Source organism: Manihot esculenta, chromosome 10 (genome assembly GCF_001659605.2).
Source record: "Manihot esculenta cultivar AM560-2 chromosome 10, M.esculenta_v8, whole genome shotgun sequence".
In the NCBI taxonomy this organism is placed as follows: domain Eukaryota; kingdom Viridiplantae; phylum Streptophyta; class Magnoliopsida; order Malpighiales; family Euphorbiaceae; genus Manihot; species Manihot esculenta.
Window position 1 is genome coordinate 17531303 of NC_035170.2, and position 20418 is coordinate 17551720.

General features: G+C 42.6%; 1 protein-coding gene across 1 annotated transcript; it reads right to left on the reverse strand.

The window, feature by feature from the left end:
* Window positions 1-17837: 17837 nt before the first annotated feature.
* On the reverse strand, window positions 17838-19374 carry LOC110624063 (phospholipase A1-IIdelta). Its single transcript, XM_021769138.2, has one exon. The coding sequence runs from the start codon at window positions 19328-19330 to the stop codon at window positions 18029-18031; it is 1302 nt and encodes a 433-aa protein (XP_021624830.1). The 5' UTR covers window positions 19331-19374; the 3' UTR covers window positions 17838-18028.
* Window positions 19375-20418: the final 1044 nt, after the last annotated feature.

The window sequence follows — 20418 nt, forward strand, 5'->3', positions numbered from 1 at the left end:
CTGGTTTTATATAAGACTCACCCCATAGAACTGTCCAAGTCTTTTTAAAACATTTGGTTACTGTTGAAGAACGTTATAAAGCAAATCAGTGTAACACCTATAATCACGTGATTTTTTATGCACTAATCAATACTAGTTGGATTCTCAAAAAAATCAGTAACTAATCTTATCTTATTACAGTATAAAAACAAAGCAGATACAGGGTTCAGGATATGCATTATAATGCTTAAATCTATTAGCTCAATCTTTTCATTTACACTCGCCCATCTTGAAAGATCACTTGACTTGAGGTCGGAGTGACTGCCATTAGATACCAACCACCTCATCTTTTCCTTTTGCAGGTTTTTAGATCACATAAAGCTTGTTTTTGGTAACATTATTTGGTTTCATTGCTGAGATTCCAATGACTCTCTTACTTATTTGAGATAAATCCGGCCTAATAATCATTCTTTTTCATTTTAAATCCTTTTTCATCTCCATATTGTCTAGATACTGCTGCTAGTGTTGAAATCAACTCTCTGATTGCTTGAGGTGTTCTATCTTCATTTGAACCTCCACATGCTACATCAATGAATTTCCTTTCGGATGGTAGCAAACCTCCATAGAAGAATTCTGAGTGATTTATCTGAAATGTCATGTTGAGGACAACTTGTACACAATCTCTTAAATCTTTTCCAATAATCATACAAATCCTCAATATCTTTTTGCTTAATGCCACTTATCTCTCTTCTTATGCCTATGGCTTTAGAAGTTGGGAAATATTTGTTCAGAAAAGCTCTTACTATACCATCCTAAGAAGTGATTGAACCAGGTGATAGGTAAAATAACCAATTTTTGGCAAAATCATCAAGTGAGAAACGGAATGCTCTCAGTTTCACATGCTCCTCAGTTATGCCTTGCGACCTCATGGATGAACATACTATGTGAAATTCTTTCAAGTGCTTATGTGGATTTTCATTCTTCAAACCTCTAAATTTAGGTAGTTGATAGAGCATATTTTAGTCCATATTATCATTATGTTCTTGATGTTTATTTGCATCTTTTCTGCCTAATTTTGTGGTTTTAATCATGTTTTGCAGATATTAGGTGTAAAGAGACAATATGGAGAAAATGCTCTTAAAACTGCCAAAAAGTGCCAAATATGGAAAGTGCCAAAAAAGAAAAGTTTTCAAATAAGGAAAGTTTTCAGAAAAGGAAAGTCCTCAAATAAGGAAAGTGTAGAAACAAAAGCAAATAAGGAAAGCTCAGTTAGAAGATTATTTGTGTAACGACCCGGAAACCGGACCGCTACCGGCGCTAGGATCCAGATCGACTTAAGGTCGCCGGGACTCGTAGCAAGCCTAACATACATCCTGTACTTGTTAAATCCCATACATGATCATACATAAACATAAAAACTTTAAACTTTTTCTTTCCTTCACCAAGCTTCATCTGTGCATGCATAAACTCATAAACATAAAACCCCACACTGGAGCCCTCATCAAATGCTCCAATGAGGTAACATATCATACATTAAGCTTGGTTTAACGTAAACATCATTAAAACATTACATAGATCATGTATAAAAAGGATAAACTATACATACTAGGGTCAAGCACAATACTAAACCTCAACATACGTCATCACATTACATCACTGCATTATACTTTACATTATAGCATTTTCATGTCCACAACTAACTATTACATACACTATGCCTTTACTCTTGCTGACCTCCTGGTCTATCCCGAACCTGCAAACCTGGGGGTTAAGGGAGTGGGGTGAGCTACTAGAGCCCAGTGAGCAGAATAGTAAAACATTATATTAAAATTCATGCTTTCATGAAATGCATCACATCACAAACAAATCACATTAAGGATGAACTTGTCACCAATAGTCATCTACATATCCAATAGTGCCAGGACGTATAATGGGTCTTTGGTCTTTCCCTTACATAACATATCATAACATTTCAATGTGCTAGGAACGTAGAATGGGTCTTCTTGGACTTTCTCTTACATAGTGCCAGGGACGTAGAATGGGTCTTCCTGGACTTCCATACCGTATTATCATCATATCATATCATTTCATAAGAGGGCTAATAGATCATCCAATGTTCATCCATATCAACATCATATTATGCAATGCAACATATTCATGAATTCTAATGCAAACAACCTAATATATCTCATGGCATTCGTGATGTATGAACATGCTCAAAATTGATTTATTTACTTTGAAACATAAAGATTCATTCTACTCACCTCAGGCTGACTCTGAACAGACTATCTCACTACTGGGGTCCTCAGTTCCTCGGGTCCGAACCTACACAGGTGGACTCAAATGAGGGACCAAACATACATCAACATGACTCTAAACATCTCCCCAAAAACCCCCTAAAACACCATAAAACAATCATAGAAATCATGCAAAGGAAGGTTGAACAGGGCACTTTCGGCGACAGGTTCGGCGGCCGAAAGTCCCTCCAGAGCCGAAACTCATGCACCTTCGGCGGCACCTTCGGCGGCCGAAAGTTCCTTCCAGAGTCGAAACTCATGCACCTTTGGCGGCCGAAACTCCCCTCCAGAGTCGAAAGTCCAACTTTCGGGGGCAGGGTTCGGCAGCCAAAACATGCCACCACAGGTAGGTTCGGCGGCCGAACATGGCTTCGGCTGCCGAACCTGAGTTCTTCCAGAACTCAGCCTCTCATGCATTTATGCCTCCCAACTTCCAAACTCAAACCAACTCATGCAAAAACATGCATACACACATACATAAGCACATAGGGGTCTCAAACTAGCCTAAACCCCAACAACAACACATCTAGCAACACATATCACATACATTACTCATAAAATCAACATAAACCCTAACATTAGGCATATAATCTAAAACATGCATCAACCCTCTTAAAACCCCTCAAAACTTTCATAAAACATACAAGAAAGGTAGGATCTAAGCTTACCTCTTGAAGATCGAGAGGAGAGGCGATCTCTAACTTGGAGATGGGAGAAATCAAGCTCCTTGGATCTCCAAGTTTCAAAACTTGATCTTGAGCTCAACAATCTTCAAAACCAAGTTAAAACTTGTTAAAACTTGAAAGATTTGAAGAAAATCATCAAAACTAACCATGGGAGGGCATGGACTCACCTTTGACCGAAAATGGGAAAGAAAACTCACCCATTTTCGGACATGGGACCTTTTATAGGTGGCTGGCCAGACCACCTTCGGAGGCCAAAGGTGCTCCCTAAAGTGCACCATGTTCGGCGGCCGAACCTGGATTTCCTCCCTTGGTACTTTTCATTCAAAACTCAATTTCTTTCTTACTTAAAACCATAAAACACATGAAAACCTTTTAGAAAAATATATTTTACCCTTCTAGAGAGTTTCGACATCCAAGATTCCATCGAAAAATAGGAATTCCGATGCCGGAGTCTAGCCGGGTATTACATTCTCCCTCCCTTAAGAACATTTGTCCCCGAATGTTCACCAAACAAGCATAACATGGCATAGCATACATAAACACAAGGAAGCATATAAAACAACAACTCACACCTTAAAAGAGATAAGGGTATTGCTGGAGCATGGACTCCCGTGTCTCCCAAGTACATTCTTCTATGTTGTGGTAATTCCAAAGGACTTTTACCATCGGGATTTCCTTGTTCCTCAGCTTTCTGATCTGCGTGTCTAGGATCCGCACTGGCTGCTCGACATAGGTGAGATCTCTAAGGATCTCCACATCAGGCTCACTAAGAACCATGCTTGGATCTGACACGAACTTTCACAACATAGAAACATGGAAAACCAGATGGATTCTCTCCATCAAAGCAGGTAGGTCCAGCTTTGTAATACCCGGCTAGAATCCGGCACCGGACTTTCTATTTTCTGGTGGAATCCGGGGTGTTGGGATTCTATATAAGGGTAGGAGTTATGTTTTTTATGTGTTATGAGGTGTTTTATGGTTTTACAGTTCTATTGTTTTGAGTTTTGAAGAGAAAATAGTTCATGGAGACTTCAGCCAAGTTCGGCCGCCGAAGATAAGTTCGGCCGCCGAAAGTGCTCAATATTCGGCTTCCGAATTCAGGTTCGGCCCCCGAATGTTGCATGGTTTTGCATGCGATTCGGCAGCCGAAGCTGAGTTGCTTAGCCAGCAGTTTTGTATCCCTTAGTCAGCATTTTGGACAGGTGTTATCACCAGCTCATGTCCAGACGTTGGCCACGTCTCCCCTGGTTTATTTGCTGAGTTTGAGCAGCTCATGCAAGAGTTAGCTAGTGTGCAAGAGATTTTGAAAGTGTTGAAGAAAACAAAAACTAAGTTTTTGAGAGTTTGAGAGTGTGAAGAGAGGTGGTTCGTTTCCTTTGATCAGAGTGTTTATCTTCTTATAACAGGAGGTAAGTGATGCTCTTGAACATGTTTTTATGTTTTCTGAAGGTTTTATGGGAGTTATGGAAGGAGATGCATGCTTAGGTTATAAATGATAGTTTTGATGATTTATGCATGTATACATGTTTATGTGTTATGTTTGTTTTGTTGTTTGGGGTTATTAGATAGTTTTGGACCCCTGTGGACATATACGTGAGTATATGTGAGTTGAGTAGAGGAGGTAGGCATGTTTGGAGAGCTTGAAGGGAAGGAGGAGATGGTTTGCTGAGTTCTGGATGAACTCAGGTTCGGCAGCCGAAGGTGCATTCGGCCGCCGAACCTCTTGCATGGTGGCTTAGGCTGCCACAGTTTGCCCCCGCGAGTTTTGCATGTTCGGCTCTGTGTGGGGGATTCGGCCGCCGAAGGTGCCGCCGAAGGTGCTTGAGTTTCGTCTCTGGAGAGGACATTCGGCCGCCGAACCTGCCGCCGAAAGTGTCCTGTCCAGCTTTTCTTTTGCATGGTTTGCATGAGTTTAGAGTGAGATTAAGGGGTTTCTTGGGTAGGTTAAAAAGAGTTATTCTTCAGATAAGTTGGTCCCTCATTTGAGTCTTATGTGCTGATACAGACCAGAGGAACCAGAGAGAGCAGCAGTGAGTACTGCTCCAGAGGTTCAGAGCCTGCAAAGTCAGTCAGTCCAGATAGCCAGAGGTGAGTGGAACTAAACTATTGACTTTTAATTGAACCACAAACTGCTTTTAGCATATCTCATGCATCATGTTTATGCCATAGGTTGATTGCATTAGTATTCACGAATATGTTGCATTGCATTGTTATTTGGTGATGTGAGTGAATGCTGAATGATCCAATAGTCTCAGACAGGAAGTCCAGGAGCCTTTGACTACGCCCTGGCAGGTATAGCAAAGTCCAGGAGCCTTTGACTACGCCCTGGCAGGTATAGCAAAGTCCAGGAGCCTTTGACTACGCCCTGGCAATGGTAAGTACAGAGGTGTTATATACACATATACATATATGACAGGAAGACCAGGTGCTCGATTCTACGCCCTGGCACAGAGTTACTGGGACTATGTGGTGACAGGTTTACTCTTGATGTGGCTTGTCTGTGATATGGTGCATTCCATGAGATCATATTTTACTGAGATGTTTTACTGTTCTACTCACTGGGCTATAGAGCTCATCCCACTCCCTTAACCCCAGTTTTGCAGGTTCAGTGTACAGTGTACAGGGACAGTCCAGCAGAGTACAGGAAAAGTAACGAGATCTGTAATAGCTTAGAGTGGACATGTAATATCAAAGAGATGTAATAGTTGTTGCTTGACCTAGTGATGTATGTTTTGTACATGATCTGTATATGTATATATGTTTTCCTGTATGTGAAAACCAGGCTTAACAGGTATGAGTTAACCCATCTAGAGCAAGCTCTAGTCAGGGATACAGAGTACAAAGTACATGAGTATAGAGTACAGAGATAGTGCATGCACAGGTTAAGCCTTGGTTCAGAAAAGAGTTTTATTTTCACATAAAATGTATGATCATGTATGAGGTTTACAGGTACACAGAGAGTATAGCAGGCTTGCTACGGGTTCTGGCGGCCTTAAGCCGACCTGAATCCTAGCGCCGGTGACGGTCCATTTTGGGGTCGTTACAGATTGGTATCAGAGCCCTAGGTTCACATGATCGGACCTATAGAGACAGTGTTGGGCTCAGACAGGTTAGAGGTGGTCAAGCACAATAGGAAATCATGTCCACTAGGATAGGGTCTTGAGTCCTATCTGCTATGATATGCCATGAGTGTTGTATGTGTATGATTGATATGTGATGTTTATGTGCTAAGTGGTATGTTATATGTTGTGTTTCCAGAATAAAGATGCGAGGAACTCGTCGATCAGCTCGATTGACTGGAGTCCCACCAGAGAGTGAGAGACCAGCTGCTCGTCCTCCTGCATTGCCAAGGGCAAGGTCTCAGAGATCTAGCAGGGAAGGTACGTCAATAGACCCTAGAAGGTCTGTCGACGAGAGCAGAAGAGGAACAGCTAGGGGAGGAAGATCAGAGGAAAGGAGGGACGCTATGGAGATTGATCAGTTTAGAGATGATAGCATGGGTATAGGCAGTTTTGAGGAAGGTATGGGAGAATCGCAGGGAGGTGCTCAGACCTCAGGTTTTGGCTATCCAGAGTATCCGATGGGAGGTATGTCGGAGTACTCGAGTTTTGTGCCATATCCTCCTTATATGCCTTATATGCCTTATCCTTACTATCCACCATATCCGATGTATCCATCTTCCCCTACCCATCCAAGTGCAGCACATCTAGAGCCAAATGAACCAGTATTACCACCAGAACCAGTAGTCCCTGTTGTTGACAGACATGAACCTAGCTCATCTGGAGGTAAAGTCCAAATGACGGAGTACTTGAAATTGGATGCTCCGAAATACAACACGGGAGATGATCCATTTGATTACCTCAGAGCAGTTAGGATGATAACCAGTGAATTGGGAGCAGATGATAGGAGAGCCATTGAGATGGCAGGTTTCACATTAAAATGCAAGAAAGCCAGAGAATGGTTTAAGAATTATGTGGAGCCGAGAATGGACAGCATGTCATGGGGAGAGTTCGCCAATGAGTTTGCAGGGTGGGCTTTTCCTGACAGTTCGAGGGAGATGAAAGTAATTGAATTTGAACAATTGAGACAGATAGATGAGATGAGTGTTGATGAATTCACAGATAAGTTCCTGGATTTGCTTCAGTACGTGGGTCAAGCCTATGATACTGATCAGAAGAAAGCAAGGAGATATACTATGAGACTGCATCCCAAGTATGCTTCCTTGATTCTTCCAGCAGAAAAGGAGAGTTTCCATACGATAGTAGACGCAGCCAGAAAAATGGAAGCTAGTGCCAATATTCAGAAACAGTCACAGGCACAGGCTTCGGGTTCTAAAGCCCCCACACCAAGCAGTAAAAGATGGGACAGAGCAAAAGGAACAAAGAGTAAGTTCTGGAATAAAGTCAAGTCAGGTCTGGGAATAGGTAGTGGCTCAAGCTCTGGCACAGCTCCAGTCTGCAGACGATGCGGAAAACCACATGGAGGAGTTTGTCGGTTGGGATCTACAGCTTGTTTTCGATGTGGACAGGAAGGGCATATTGCTCGGGATTGTCCGCAGATGACTTTTGCACCATCCCAGCAGATGAGTTCAGGCAGTGTGGTACAGCCAGTTGTACGGCCAGCAGCTCCAGTCATGCCTCAGACTAGTGGCAGAGGTAGAGGGAGAGGGGTAGCCTCTACTTCAGCAGCAGGTTCCCGAGGTGGAAATCCAGTAGCCCCAGCACGGATTTTCACAGTGACACAGGAGGAGGCTAACACGTCGAACACAGTGGTGTCAGGTAATCTCATCATTGGGTGTTCAGATGTGTATGCTTTGATGGACCCCGGTGCTTCTCATTCCTTTATTGCTTCGAGAGCCATAGAGCGATTGGGTTTGATCAGTTCTGAGTTAGAGTATCCTCTCTGGGTCAGTGGACCTAGATGTGACCCATCAGTGGCAGTGTCAGTTTGTCGTTTCAGTCCAGTATTCATAGAGGGTAGATGCCTTCCAGCTGACCTTGTGGTTCTAGACTTGACAGATTTTGATGTCATTCTAGGGATGGATTGGTTATCTACATATAGTGCTACGTTGGACTGTCGAGAGAAGCTAGTGAGTCTCAGAGACCAGGATGGGTCAGAGTGTGTCTTCAGAGGAGACAGGAGAGGTACACCCAGAGGTATGATTTCAGCCCTTCAGGCTCGTCGTTTGCTTAGGAGGGGTTGTCAGGGGTTTCTAGCTCATGTGAGAGAGCTAGACAGTCAGGTTAGGGAACCAGCCACAGTACCAGTAGTCCGAGAGTTTCTCGATGTGTTCCCAGACGATTTACCAGGACTACCACCTGATAGGGAAATAGGGTTTGAAATTGAATTGCTGCCAGGTACCAGACCTATCTCTATTCCTCCCTACAGGATGGCGCCAGCTGAGTTAATAGAGTTGAAAGAACAGTTGCAGGACTTGGTAGATAAGGGTTTCATCCGCCCTAGTACCTCACCTTGGGGTGCTCCAGTGCTCTTTGTCAGAAAGAAGGATGGATCCCTCAGACTTTGTATCGACTACAGACAGTTGAACAAGGTCACTATCAAGAATAGGTATCCCTTACCTCGGATTGATGATCTATTTGACCAGCTAGCTGGAGCAGGTTGTTTCTCGAAAATAGATCTGAGATCCGGGTATCATCAGTTGAGAGTCAGAGAGGCAGATGTGCCTAAGACAGCTTTCTGGACCAGATATGGGCATTATGAGTTCTTAGTGATGCCGTTCGGGTTGACTAACGCCCCTGCAGCATTTATGGATCTCATGAACAGGGTATTCAGTGAGTTTCTGGATCACTTTGTCATTGTGTTTATCGATGATATCTTAGTGTATTCCAGAGATGCAGAGGAGCATGCCCAGCATCTGAGGATCGTTTTGCAGACACTGAGAGAGCATGGTTTGTATGCCAAGTTCTCGAAGTGTGAGTTTTGGTTACGGAGCATTGCCTTCTTGGGACATGTGGTATCAGCAGAGGGTATTGAGGTAGACCCCAAGAAGATAGAGGCTGTAGTTAACTGGCCCAGACCCACGACAGTGACTGAGATTAAAAGCTTTTTGGGACTAGCAGGTTACTACAGGAGGTTCGTTCAGAACTTCTCAAAGATAGCAGCTCCTATGACCAAATTGACTCAGAAGAACCAGAAGTTTATCTGGTCAGACCAGTGTGAAGAGAGCTTTGAGGAGCTCAAGAAGAGATTGACAACAGCACCAGTGTTAGCTCTACCTGTCAGTAATGAAGAGTTCACAGTGTTCTGTGATGCATCTCGAGTGGGATTGGGTTGTGTATTGATGCAGAGTGATAGAGTAATAGCTTATGCTTCTAGACAGTTGAAGAAGCACGAGTTGAATTACCCTACCCATGACCTAGAAATGGCAGCAGTTATCTTTGCACTTAAGATGTGGCGGCATTACCTCTACGGGGTTAAATGCGAGATCTTCACCGATCACAAGAGTTTACAGTACATCTTAAGTCAGAGAGAGCTGAATTTGCGGCAAAGAAGGTGGGTCGAATTGCTCAGTGATTATGATTGTAAAATCTAGTATCATCCGGGTAAGGCGAATGTTGTGGCAGACGCCCTAAGCCGGAAGTCACTAGGCAGTTTATCCCATATAGCAGCAGAGCGGAGACCGGTTGTGATGGAGCTTTATAAGCTCTTTGACGAGGGATTACAGCTAGAGTTGTCTGGTACAGGTGCGTTGATAGCACAGATGAGAGTGACACCTGTGTTTCTGGAGCGGATAGCTCAGAGACAGCATGAGGACCCTGAGTTGATGAAAATTGCCAGGACTGTTCAGTCAGGCAACAATACAGAGTTCAGATTTGACAGCAAAGGGATCCTTCGCTATGGGAGTCGACTTTGTGTACCAGATAGCCGGAATGCTTAACCCATTACCGATTCCAGAGTGGAAATGGGAGAACATAGCCATGGATTTTGTAGTGGGTTTACCAGTAGCGTCCAACAGGATAGACTCGATATGGGTGATTGTGGACAGACTCACGAAATCTGCTCATTTTCTTCCAATACGGAATAACTATTCTGTGGATAAGTTGGCACAGGTCTATCTGGATGAGATAGTGAGATTACATGGAGTTCCAGTGTCTATAGTTTCAGACAGAGGACCTCAGTTTACCTCCCGCTTTTGGCGGAGTCTGCAAAGTGCGATGGGCACGAGATTGGATTTTAGTACTGCTTTCCACCCACAGACTGATGGACAGTCAGAAAGGACCATCCAGACCATAGAGGATATGCTTCGCCTATGTGTGTTAGACTTTGGCGGTTCTTGGAGGCAGCATCTACCTTTAGTGGAGTTTGCCTACAATAACAGTCATCATGCTAGCATTGGGATGGCTCCTTATGAAGCTTTGTATGGGAGGAAGTGCAGATCCCCTGTTTGTTGGGAAGAGGTAGGAGAGAAAGCTCTTGCAGGGCCAGAGTTAGTAGACATTACCAGTAAAATGGTGCCCATGATCAGAGAGAGAATCAGAACAGCTCAGAGTAGACAGAAAAGTTATGCAGACGTTCGCAGAAAGCAGTTAGAGTTTCAAGAGGGTAATTGGGTATTGCTGAAAGTGTCTCCAATGAAAGGAGTGGTTCGTTTTGGAAAGAAAGGTAAATTGGCTCCACGGTACATTGGACCCTTTGAGGTATTGCAGAGGATCGGAAATGTGTCGTATAAGCTGGATTTACCTGCTTCTATGGAGAGAATTCACCCGGTATTTCATGTTTCTATGCTACGACAGTTTGTGTCAGATCCGAATCAGGTTCTGAGTGAGCCTGAGGTGGAGATTCATACAGATCTCACCTATATAGAGCAGCCAGTGCGGATTCAGGACACGCAGATCAGACAGCTAAGGAACAAGGAGATTCCGATGGTGAAAGTGCTATGGAACCACCATAATCTAGATCTGGGAGACGCGGGAGTCTATGCTCCAGCAGTATCCACATCTGTTTTGAGGGTAGTTTCCTCCTTGTGTTTTGTTTTTTTTATTGTTTTAGGAACATTCGAGGACGAATGTTCTTAAGGAGGGGAGAATGTAATACCCGGCTAGAATCCGGCACCGGACTTTCTATTTTCTGGTGGAATCCGGGGTGTTGGGATTCTATATAAGGGTAGGAGTTATGTTTTTTATGTGTTATGAGGTGTTTTATGGTTTTACAGTTCTATTGTTTTGAGTTTTGAAGAGAAAATAGTTCATGGAGACTTCAGCCAAGTTCGGCCGCCGAAGATAAGTTCGGCCGCCGAAAGTGCTCAATATTCGGCTTCCGAATTCAGGTTCGGCCCCCGAATGTTGCATGGTTTTGCATGCGATTCGGCAGCCGAAGCTGAGTTGCTTAGCCAGCAGTTTTGTATCCCTTAGTCAGCATTTTGGACAGGTGTTATCACCAGCTCATGTCCAGACGTTGGCCACGTCTCCCCTGGTTTATTTGTTGAGTTTGAGCAGCTCATGCAAGAGTTAGCTAGTGTGCAAGAGATTTTGAAAGTGTTGAAGAAAACAAAAACTAAGTTTTTGAGAGTTTGAGAGTGTGAAGAGAGGTGGTTCGTTTCCTTTGATCAGAGTGTTTATCTTCTTATAACAGGAGGTAAGTGATGCTCTTGAACATGTTTTTATGTTTTCTGAAGGTTTTATGGGAGTTATGGAAGGAGATGCATGCTTAGGTTATAAATGATAGTTTTGATGATTTATGCATGTATACATGTTTATGTGTTATGTTTGTTTTGTTGTTTGGGGTTATTAGATAGTTTTGGACCCCTGTGGACATATACGTGAGTATATGTGAGTTGAGTAGAGGAGGTAGGCATGTTTGGAGAGCTTGAAGGGAAGGAGGAGATGGTTTGCTGAGTTCTGGATGAACTCAGGTTCAGCAGCCGAAGGTGCATTCGGCCGCCGAACCTCTTGCATGGTGGCTTAGGCTGCCACAGTTTGCCCCCGCGAGTTTTGCATGTTCGGCTCTGTGTGGGGGATTCGGCCGCCGAAGGTGCCGCCGAAGGTGCTTGAGTTTCGTCTCTGGAGAGGACATTCGGCCGCCGAACCTGCCGCCGAAAGTGTCCTGTCCAGCTTTTCTTTTGCATGGTTTGCATGAGTTTAGAGTGAGATTAAGGGGTTTCTTGGGTAGGTTAAAAAGAGTTATTCTTCAGATAAGTTGGTCCCTCATTTGAGTCTTATGTGCTGATACAGACCAGAGGAACCAGAGAGAGCAGCAGTGAGTACTGCTCCAGAGGTTCAGAGCCTGCAGAGTCAGTCAGTCCAGATAGCCAGAGGTGAGTGGAACTAAACTATTGACTTTTAATTGAACCACAAACTGCTTTTAGCATATCTCATGCATCATATTTATGCCATAGGTTGATTGCATTAGTATTCACGAATATGTTGCATTGCATTGTTATTTGGTGATGTGAGTGAATGCTGAATGATCCAATAGTCTCAGACAGGAAGTCCAGGAGCCTTTGACTACGCCCTGGCAGGTATAGCAAAGTCCAGGAGCCTTTGACTACGCCCTGGCAGGTATAGCAAAGTCCAGGAGCCTTTGACTACGCCCTGGCAATGGTAAGTACAGAGGTGTTATATACACATATACATATATGACAGGAAGACCAGGTGCTCGATTCTACGCCCTGGCACAGAGTTACTGGGACTATGTGGTGACAGGTTTACTCTTGATGTGGCTTGTCTGTGATATGGTGCATTCCATGAGATCATATTTTACTGAGATGTTTTACTATTCTACTCACTGGGCTATAGAGCTCATCCCACTCCCTTAACCCCAGTTTTGCAGGTTCAGTGTACAGTGTACAGGGACAGTCCAGCAGAGTACAGGAAAAGTAACGAGATCTGTAATAGCTTAGAGTGGACATGTAATATCAAAGAGATGTAATAGTTGTTGCTTGACCTAGTGATGTATGTTTTGTACATGATCTGTATATGTATATATGTTTTCCTGTATGTGAAAACCAGGCTTAACAGGTATGAGTTAACCCATCTAGAGCAAGCTCTAGTCAGGGATACAGAGTACAGAGTACATGAGTACAGAGTACAGAGATAGTGCATGCACAGGTTAAGCCTTGGTTCAGAAAAGAGTTTTATTTTCACATAAAATGTATGATCATGTATGAGGTTTACAGGTACACAGAGAGTATAGCAGGCTTGCTACGGGTTCTGGCGGCCTTAAGCCGACCTGAATCCTAGCGCCGGTGACGGTCCATTTTGGGGTCGTTACAAGCTTGTACGATACATTCCCAATCTTTTGCAAGATTTCAAAGGGTCCAATGTACCGTGGAGCTAGCTTACCTTTCTTTCCAAAGCGAATCACCCCTTTCATAGGAGATACCTTGAGCAACACCAAATCTCCCTCCTGAAACTCTACTTACTTCCTGCAGACGTCTGCATAACTCTTCTGCCTGCTAACAGCAGTTCTGATCCTTTCTCTGATTATGGGCACCACTCTGTTGGTGATCTCTACAAGCTCAGGCCCTGCCAAGGCCCGTTCTCCAACCTCTTCCCAACAGACAGGTGACCTACACTTCCTTCCATACAAAGCTTCATATGGAGCCTTCCCTATGCTAGCATGATAGCTGTTATTGTAGACAAACTCCACCAAGGGTAGATGCTGCCTCCAAGAACTGCCAAAATCTAGCACACACATTCTGAGCATATCTTCTATTGTCTGGATGGTCCTCTCTGACTATCCGTCCGTCTGAGGATGAAAAGCAGTGCTGAAATCCAACCTGGTACCCATAGCACTCTGCAGACTCCGCCAAAACCTGGAGGTGAACTGGGGTCCTCTATCAGACACTATTGAAATAGGAGCCCCATGCAACTTGACCACTTCATCAACAAACACCTGCGCCAGTTTGTCCACAGAATAGCCACTCTTGACAGGGATGAAGTGAGCAGATTTGGTCAGTTTGTCCACAATCACCCATATGGAGTCCAATCTGTTGGACTTTGCCAGTAACCCCACCACAGATTCCATAGCTATATTCTCCCATTTCTACTCTGGAATCGGCAGTGGGTTAAGCATTCCAGCCGGCTTCTGATGTTCCAGCTTCACCCTCTGACATACTTCGCAGGCGGACACGAACTGTGCCACTTCTCTTTTCATAGCTGGCCACCAATAAACTCTCTTCAGATCTTGATACATCTTGGTGGCTCCAGGGTGAACACTATACCTGGCATTATGAGCTTCCCTCATAATGTCTCCCTTCAGACCCATGTCATCTGGTACACATAATCTGTTCCCATAGCGGAGGATCCCCTTACTGTCAAATCTGAACTCTTCATTCTTGCCTGACTGAATCGTCCTGGCAATTTTCACTAACTCTGGATCCTCATGTTGTTTTTGGGCCACCTGCTCTAGAAACACGGGTGTTACTCTCATATGGGCTATCAAAGTACCTGTACCAGACAACTCCAACTACAGCCCTTCTTCAATGAGCTTATAAAACTCCCTCACCACCGGTCTTCTCTCTGCTGTAATATGGGATAGACTGCCAAGTGATTTCCGGCTTAGGGCATCTGCCACAATATTTGCCTTACCCAGATGGTACTGAATCTTGCAATCATAGTCACTGAGCAGTTCTACCCATCTTCTCTGCCTCAAATTTAACTCTCTCTGACTCAAGATGTACTGCAAGCTTTTATGATCTGTGAAGATCTCACATTTCACCCCATAAAGGTAATGCCTCCACATCTTGAGTGCAAAGATCACAGCTGCCATCTCTAAGTCATGTGTAGGATAATTCAACTTATGCTTCTTCAACTGCCTAGAAGCATAAGCAATTACCCTTTCATTCTGCATTAAAACACAACCCAGTCCCACACGGGACGCATCACAAAACACTGTGAAGTCTTCATTACTGGTAGGCAGAGCTAACACCGGTGCTGACGTCAACCTTTTCTTCAGCTCTTCAAAGCTTTCCTCACATTGCTCAGACCACACAAACCTCTGGTTCTTCTTGGTCAATCTGGTCATAGGAGCGGCAATTTTTGAGAAGTCCTGAATGAACCTCCTGTAGTAACCTGCCAAATCCAAAAAGCTCTTGATCTCTGTTACTGTAGTGGGTCTGGGCCAGTTAGCTACAACTTCTATCTTCTTGGGGTCTACTTCAATTCCTTTTTCTGATACCACATGCCCCAAGAATGAGATGCTCCTCAACTAGAATTCACACTTGGAGAACTTGGCATACAAGCCGTGCTCCCTCAAGGTCTGCAAAACTATCCTCAGATGATGGGCATGCTCCTCTGCATTCCTGGAATACACTAAGATATCATCTATGAAGACAATAACAAAGTGATCCAGATATTGGCTAAACACTCTGTTCATGAGATCCATGAATGCTGCAGGGGCATTGTTTAGCCCGAACGGCATTACTAGGAGCTCATAATGCCCATATCTGGTCCTGAACGCCGTCTTCGGCACATCCTCTTCTCTTATTCTCAGCCGGTGGTACCCGGATCTCAGATCTATCTTGGAGAAACAACCTGCTCCTGCTAGCTGGTCGAATAGATCGTCGATCCTAGGCAACGGGTACTTATTCTTAGTAGTGACTTTGTTCAACTGTTTGTAGTCGATTGATACAAAGTCTCAAGGATCCATCCTTCTTCTTCACAAACAGCACTGGAGCACCCCAAGGTGAGGTTCTCGGTCGGATGAAACCCTTGTCTACCAGCTCTTGCAACTGTTCCTTCAACTCTTTTAACTCTGCTGGTGCCATCCTGTAGGGAGGGATAGAGATTGGTCTGGTTCCAGGCATCAACTCTATTTCAAACTCTATTTCCCTAGTAGGTGGTAGTTCTGAAAGCTCATCTGGGAAGACATCTGGAAACTCTCTGACCACGGGCATTGAGGCGGGCTCCCTAACCTGATAGTCCCCATGCCTCAGAGCAATAGATGGCTAGGCTGAGATCTTCAAGGAGAGAGGGCATTCAGGTTAGCGCCAGCACCAGGCGTTGGATGCTAGGAGGCCACGAGTAATCAACCCCCATGTTCACAGGAATGGGCTCAATAGAAGTGGGGACAACAGTAGAAGGCTTGAAAACTAGAACCGATGCAGAGCCAACCATTGTAGAAGACTCGGGTTGTGAGGGAGCTGACTCTTCTATTGTAGGTTAGGGAGGAGGAGGAGGAGGAGGAACCATGATCACTTCTTTCACCTAGTGAGCATGCTTGGAAGGGGGACTGGTTGCCCCAATGATAGATTTACCTTTACGGGCAACACAAGCCGCTTCAACGAATTTGCTTCTTGACCTAGCCATATTTGTATAAATTGAAAAGTAAGTAAGTAAGACAGTTTGAAATATAAAAGACCACAAAAAGAAAAATACCTTGATTTCTAGCCAAGGAAGTGCTCTCCCCAAGGCTGGAAAGGCTGAGCGAGTGAAGACCATGAGTTTGTCTCACTTGGAGATGACTTTACCAAGACAAAACGATGTTCTTCACTGCCTTGGTAATGTCTATTTTTTGAAGGAACCTAGCCATCGTCAAGAGAAAGGCTAAAGCCTCATTCTCATCCCTCCTTAGTTGGACCCTATCCTTCCTCAGTTCCACCCACAGGTTCTAACTTATTTGGAGACGCCTAAAACCCCCGACATTTGGTGGCAGAGGAGAAAAAAACTTATTTTTTCACCTATTTAATGAAGAAGGTATCAGATCAAACATCGTTTGGCGTTTTTGCCCGCTAAAAAGCCAGAACTCTTCATTTTTGTGAGTACCCAGTTAGTACAACTAGAAGAAGAAGGCTACGCTCGGTTCAATATTGTTATTAAGACAAATGAACCAGAGGGCCACCAAGATTCTCCAGCTGTTGGGATGCAATTGGGCGACCAAAAACTTATAGAATCGAAGGACATCAACAAAAAATGGGTTCATAGGGAACCAAAGACCCGCCTTCAGTTGCTCCTCCAAGACTATGATAATATCCTTTGCAGGGATCAGGTCACGTGAACGCTTGAAGAAGTGGCAAAAACATGAAAAATCTCTCAAGAGATTTGATATTTCTCATAAAGGCGATCTACATCCTACTCTAATAGGATGGACAGGATGTCACTAATCAGACTACTTTCGCTTTCTTGAGCCACCCTTAGTGGGACAGTAGGAGCTGAGTGCGGATAGGGCCATCAGAGGAGGAGCATGAGGCAGAGCTTCCACCAAGAGAAGAAGAGGAAATATTTCTATTCATTTAAAAGGAAAACAGAAATTACCGTGAAAGCAAAAGAGTATAATCAGGAAAGAATGAGCGACCGAGTTTTTCCAGAAGTAAAAGATTATGGTTGTGAGCAAAAGTGATATTTGGAGTAAGACATTTTTTATGGCAGGCTTTAAATGTGACTCAAGAAACGGGCAGCCATTATTGAAGAGCAAGGTAGGCAAAACGATATGAGTAGGGAAGGACCAATCTCAGTGGGCCACGTATCCTAGATGGTGACAACAATTGTGCCCTTTGAATATGAAAAATCGAAAATCAGCGGAAAAATCTCTTTTTAAGAAATTTTAAATCATAACTATGGTGAATGTAATATGAAATAAAATAAACCTTCTTTTTTGAAGAAATTTTAAATCATAACTATGGTGAATGACGGTAATTACTTATATTCAATTAATTATAATTATATTAAATTAATTATAATTATTATATGGTTAAAACCTTTTAATGTGAAATATTTTTAAAATTTAAAAGATGTCAATAAGTCTTTTTCTGTTTGAGGTGTATTCAGATTAATCAATATAATAAATTTTAGATTACAAATGATATATAGATAAAAAAATACAATAGACTCTAGAAACTAAAACGAAAGTCTTATATTTTTATGTAAATTTTATTATAATTATTCTCTTGAATTTGTGCAAGCTGTCTAGGCAAACATTTTTCTTCGGCGATCACAGAAGAAAGCATGATTTTACTAAAACCAAGTACGGCTACAATACAAATCAAGCACCAACATCGGAACACGGAAAGCTCCAAAAAGAGGCCGTCACACAGTGACACCGAAAAGAGAAGAAAAGCAACGAAACCAGCAAGACAATGCCAACCACTCAAAATGCTATCTTCAATAGTCAAAATTCAGGCACAGGCTGATCCTCATCGTTCGGCGAAGCTATCATCCATTCTCCGTCTTCTCCCCTGACCATCCCTTTGTTCTTCTCTACCCACCATGATCCTGGCACCAAGCACTCATCTTTCAAGAACTCACATGACTTGTTCACCAAAGCCAAGCTTCTCTTCACTCTCAACTTGAACTCTCCCTTCTCACCGTTCCACCCTGCCACTATATGCAACATCGCCTGCAAATTATGCCAGTCACTAGGATTCTTCGAGTCCTTCAGGTTCGGGGATTTTCTAGTATCAATTTCAAGCTCTGTTCCTGTATATGCATAGCCCAGAAGTAATCCTGGATAGTGTGTAATGACATCAATCTTGTTCTTTGTATGCAGAACTTTAAGATTTGGATACTTGTTGAACCTCGCATTGAAGGATTTGTTTCCAACTTGTGGACTGCCAAAGACGAAAGCAGCTACTGGGATATCGTTAATGCCATTTTCAACCAGATCAAAAGCTGCTAAAATTGCTAAACTAGCACCAAGGCTATGTCCTGTTAAGATTATGCTTAGATTATCTTCTCGATATTGCTCTCTCAGCTGATGAATCTTGGTCAAAAGCTGAGTCCTGGCACTTAATTTCGTGAAAGGCGATTTTGGGTCGTCGGAAATATAAATTGTAAGCCAACCTTGCATCACCTTAGGGACTTTTTCATTATCATCGTTGTCGCTGTCGCTGCTACTATTAGTCTCCTCAACCCTGTGGCTACTCCCCCGTAACAATGACTTAGCAGACTGGAGCTTCGCACCAAAAACGTTAATCCATTCATAGTTTCTGGTGGTTCCACGAAACACAATGTAGATTTCACGTCGGCCAAGAACTTTGGTATACTCGTCAGAGGTAACAGCGATGTAGCCGATCCAGTTAGTTTCGCGGTCCCAGGAATCTCGGGACAGAGAGTGGAGAAGGAAGGCTTCAGGGAGGCTGACGCGAGCCGTCCCGTAGAGGAAAGAAGAGACTCGATAGTTTTCAGCGTCTTCCAGCATCACCTTTTGAAAGATGCTGTTCTTGCCATAGCGGCTGGTACCGCAATACTTGGAGTTCTGGTCGTTGTTGAAGGCATCATAGGTGACCTGACAGAAGTCGCCGCAGCGGAGTACGAGTTGCCGGACGGTGAGGTCAAGAGGGTCAAGGAGGTTTTCCCAGTTGTTGCTACCGAGAACCTCGGGCCATGTCGGTGCTCGAGTGTTTGGTGTTTCCATGGAGGAGATAAGCAAGAAATTGGATTGAAGTGGTTGATACTGGGAATTATTGCGCATTGGACATGGAAAGTTTTTGGCTTTTAAAAGGAAGAATATAAAATTTTCCTTTTGAAAGTGGACAAGTTTTAAACCTTATCTATCCATTATTATTTGATAGAAAATTAATTATTATAATATATTAAACATAAAGACTTTTTATTAAAGAATATAAAACTATTCACTTATTTTAAAAGAACTATTCACTGAGTGTGTATGTCCAACCTGTTATTAATTTAAATTTAAATTTAAATGTGAAACATATTATAATTTTGGTTGACTTATCATTACTTATTAATCGAATTTATATATGAATAAAATTTTTTAAATAATTGATCATAATAAAACTAGACTAATTATACTTAACAATTATTGGTAATTTATTATGTTGTATTATAAAATTTTTTGTATTAAAATAGTTTAATTCTTATAAATTCTCAAATTTTAGCTCGAAAAAAATCAATTGTACTATTTGTATATGTAGAAATTATTCATGAGACAGCCAGTTATTCTACACTTAACACTACGTTTACACCGATGGAAAATATGTAGAAAAGGAAAATAAGAGAGAAAAATAGGGACAAAAAGTGATTTTCCTTTGTCTGGAAAAGGGAGAAATATAAAATGAGAAAAGGAAAATGAATAGGTATTTTCCTTTGACATAATCTCTCTAATCGGGAGAGAAAATCGAGAGATCAGGTGAAAAGTGTACTATTTAAATTAAATTACAATTAATCACATATAATTCAAATTTGAATTTATAAAAATTAAAATAGTAATTCCACCCACACTATTTTTCTTTCTCTTCATATTTGTAGCTTTTCAAATAAGAGAAAAACGAAATTGTTTTCACTTTTTCCATTTTTGTTTTTCTTTTATCTAAATAAGAGAATGAAAAAAAAATTATTTCTTTATTTTCCTCTCTCATTTGTTTTTCTTCCCATTGACATTTTGCCGAACGAATGTACGTTTTTATTTTTAAGATAACATATAATTGATTTTTTTGCGTTTATAAAGAGTAATAATCTTTAATGATCTAATAAATATTATAAACTTGATCTGTGATTAAATTATACATGCAAAGTACACTAAAATTTTCCAAATTAAAA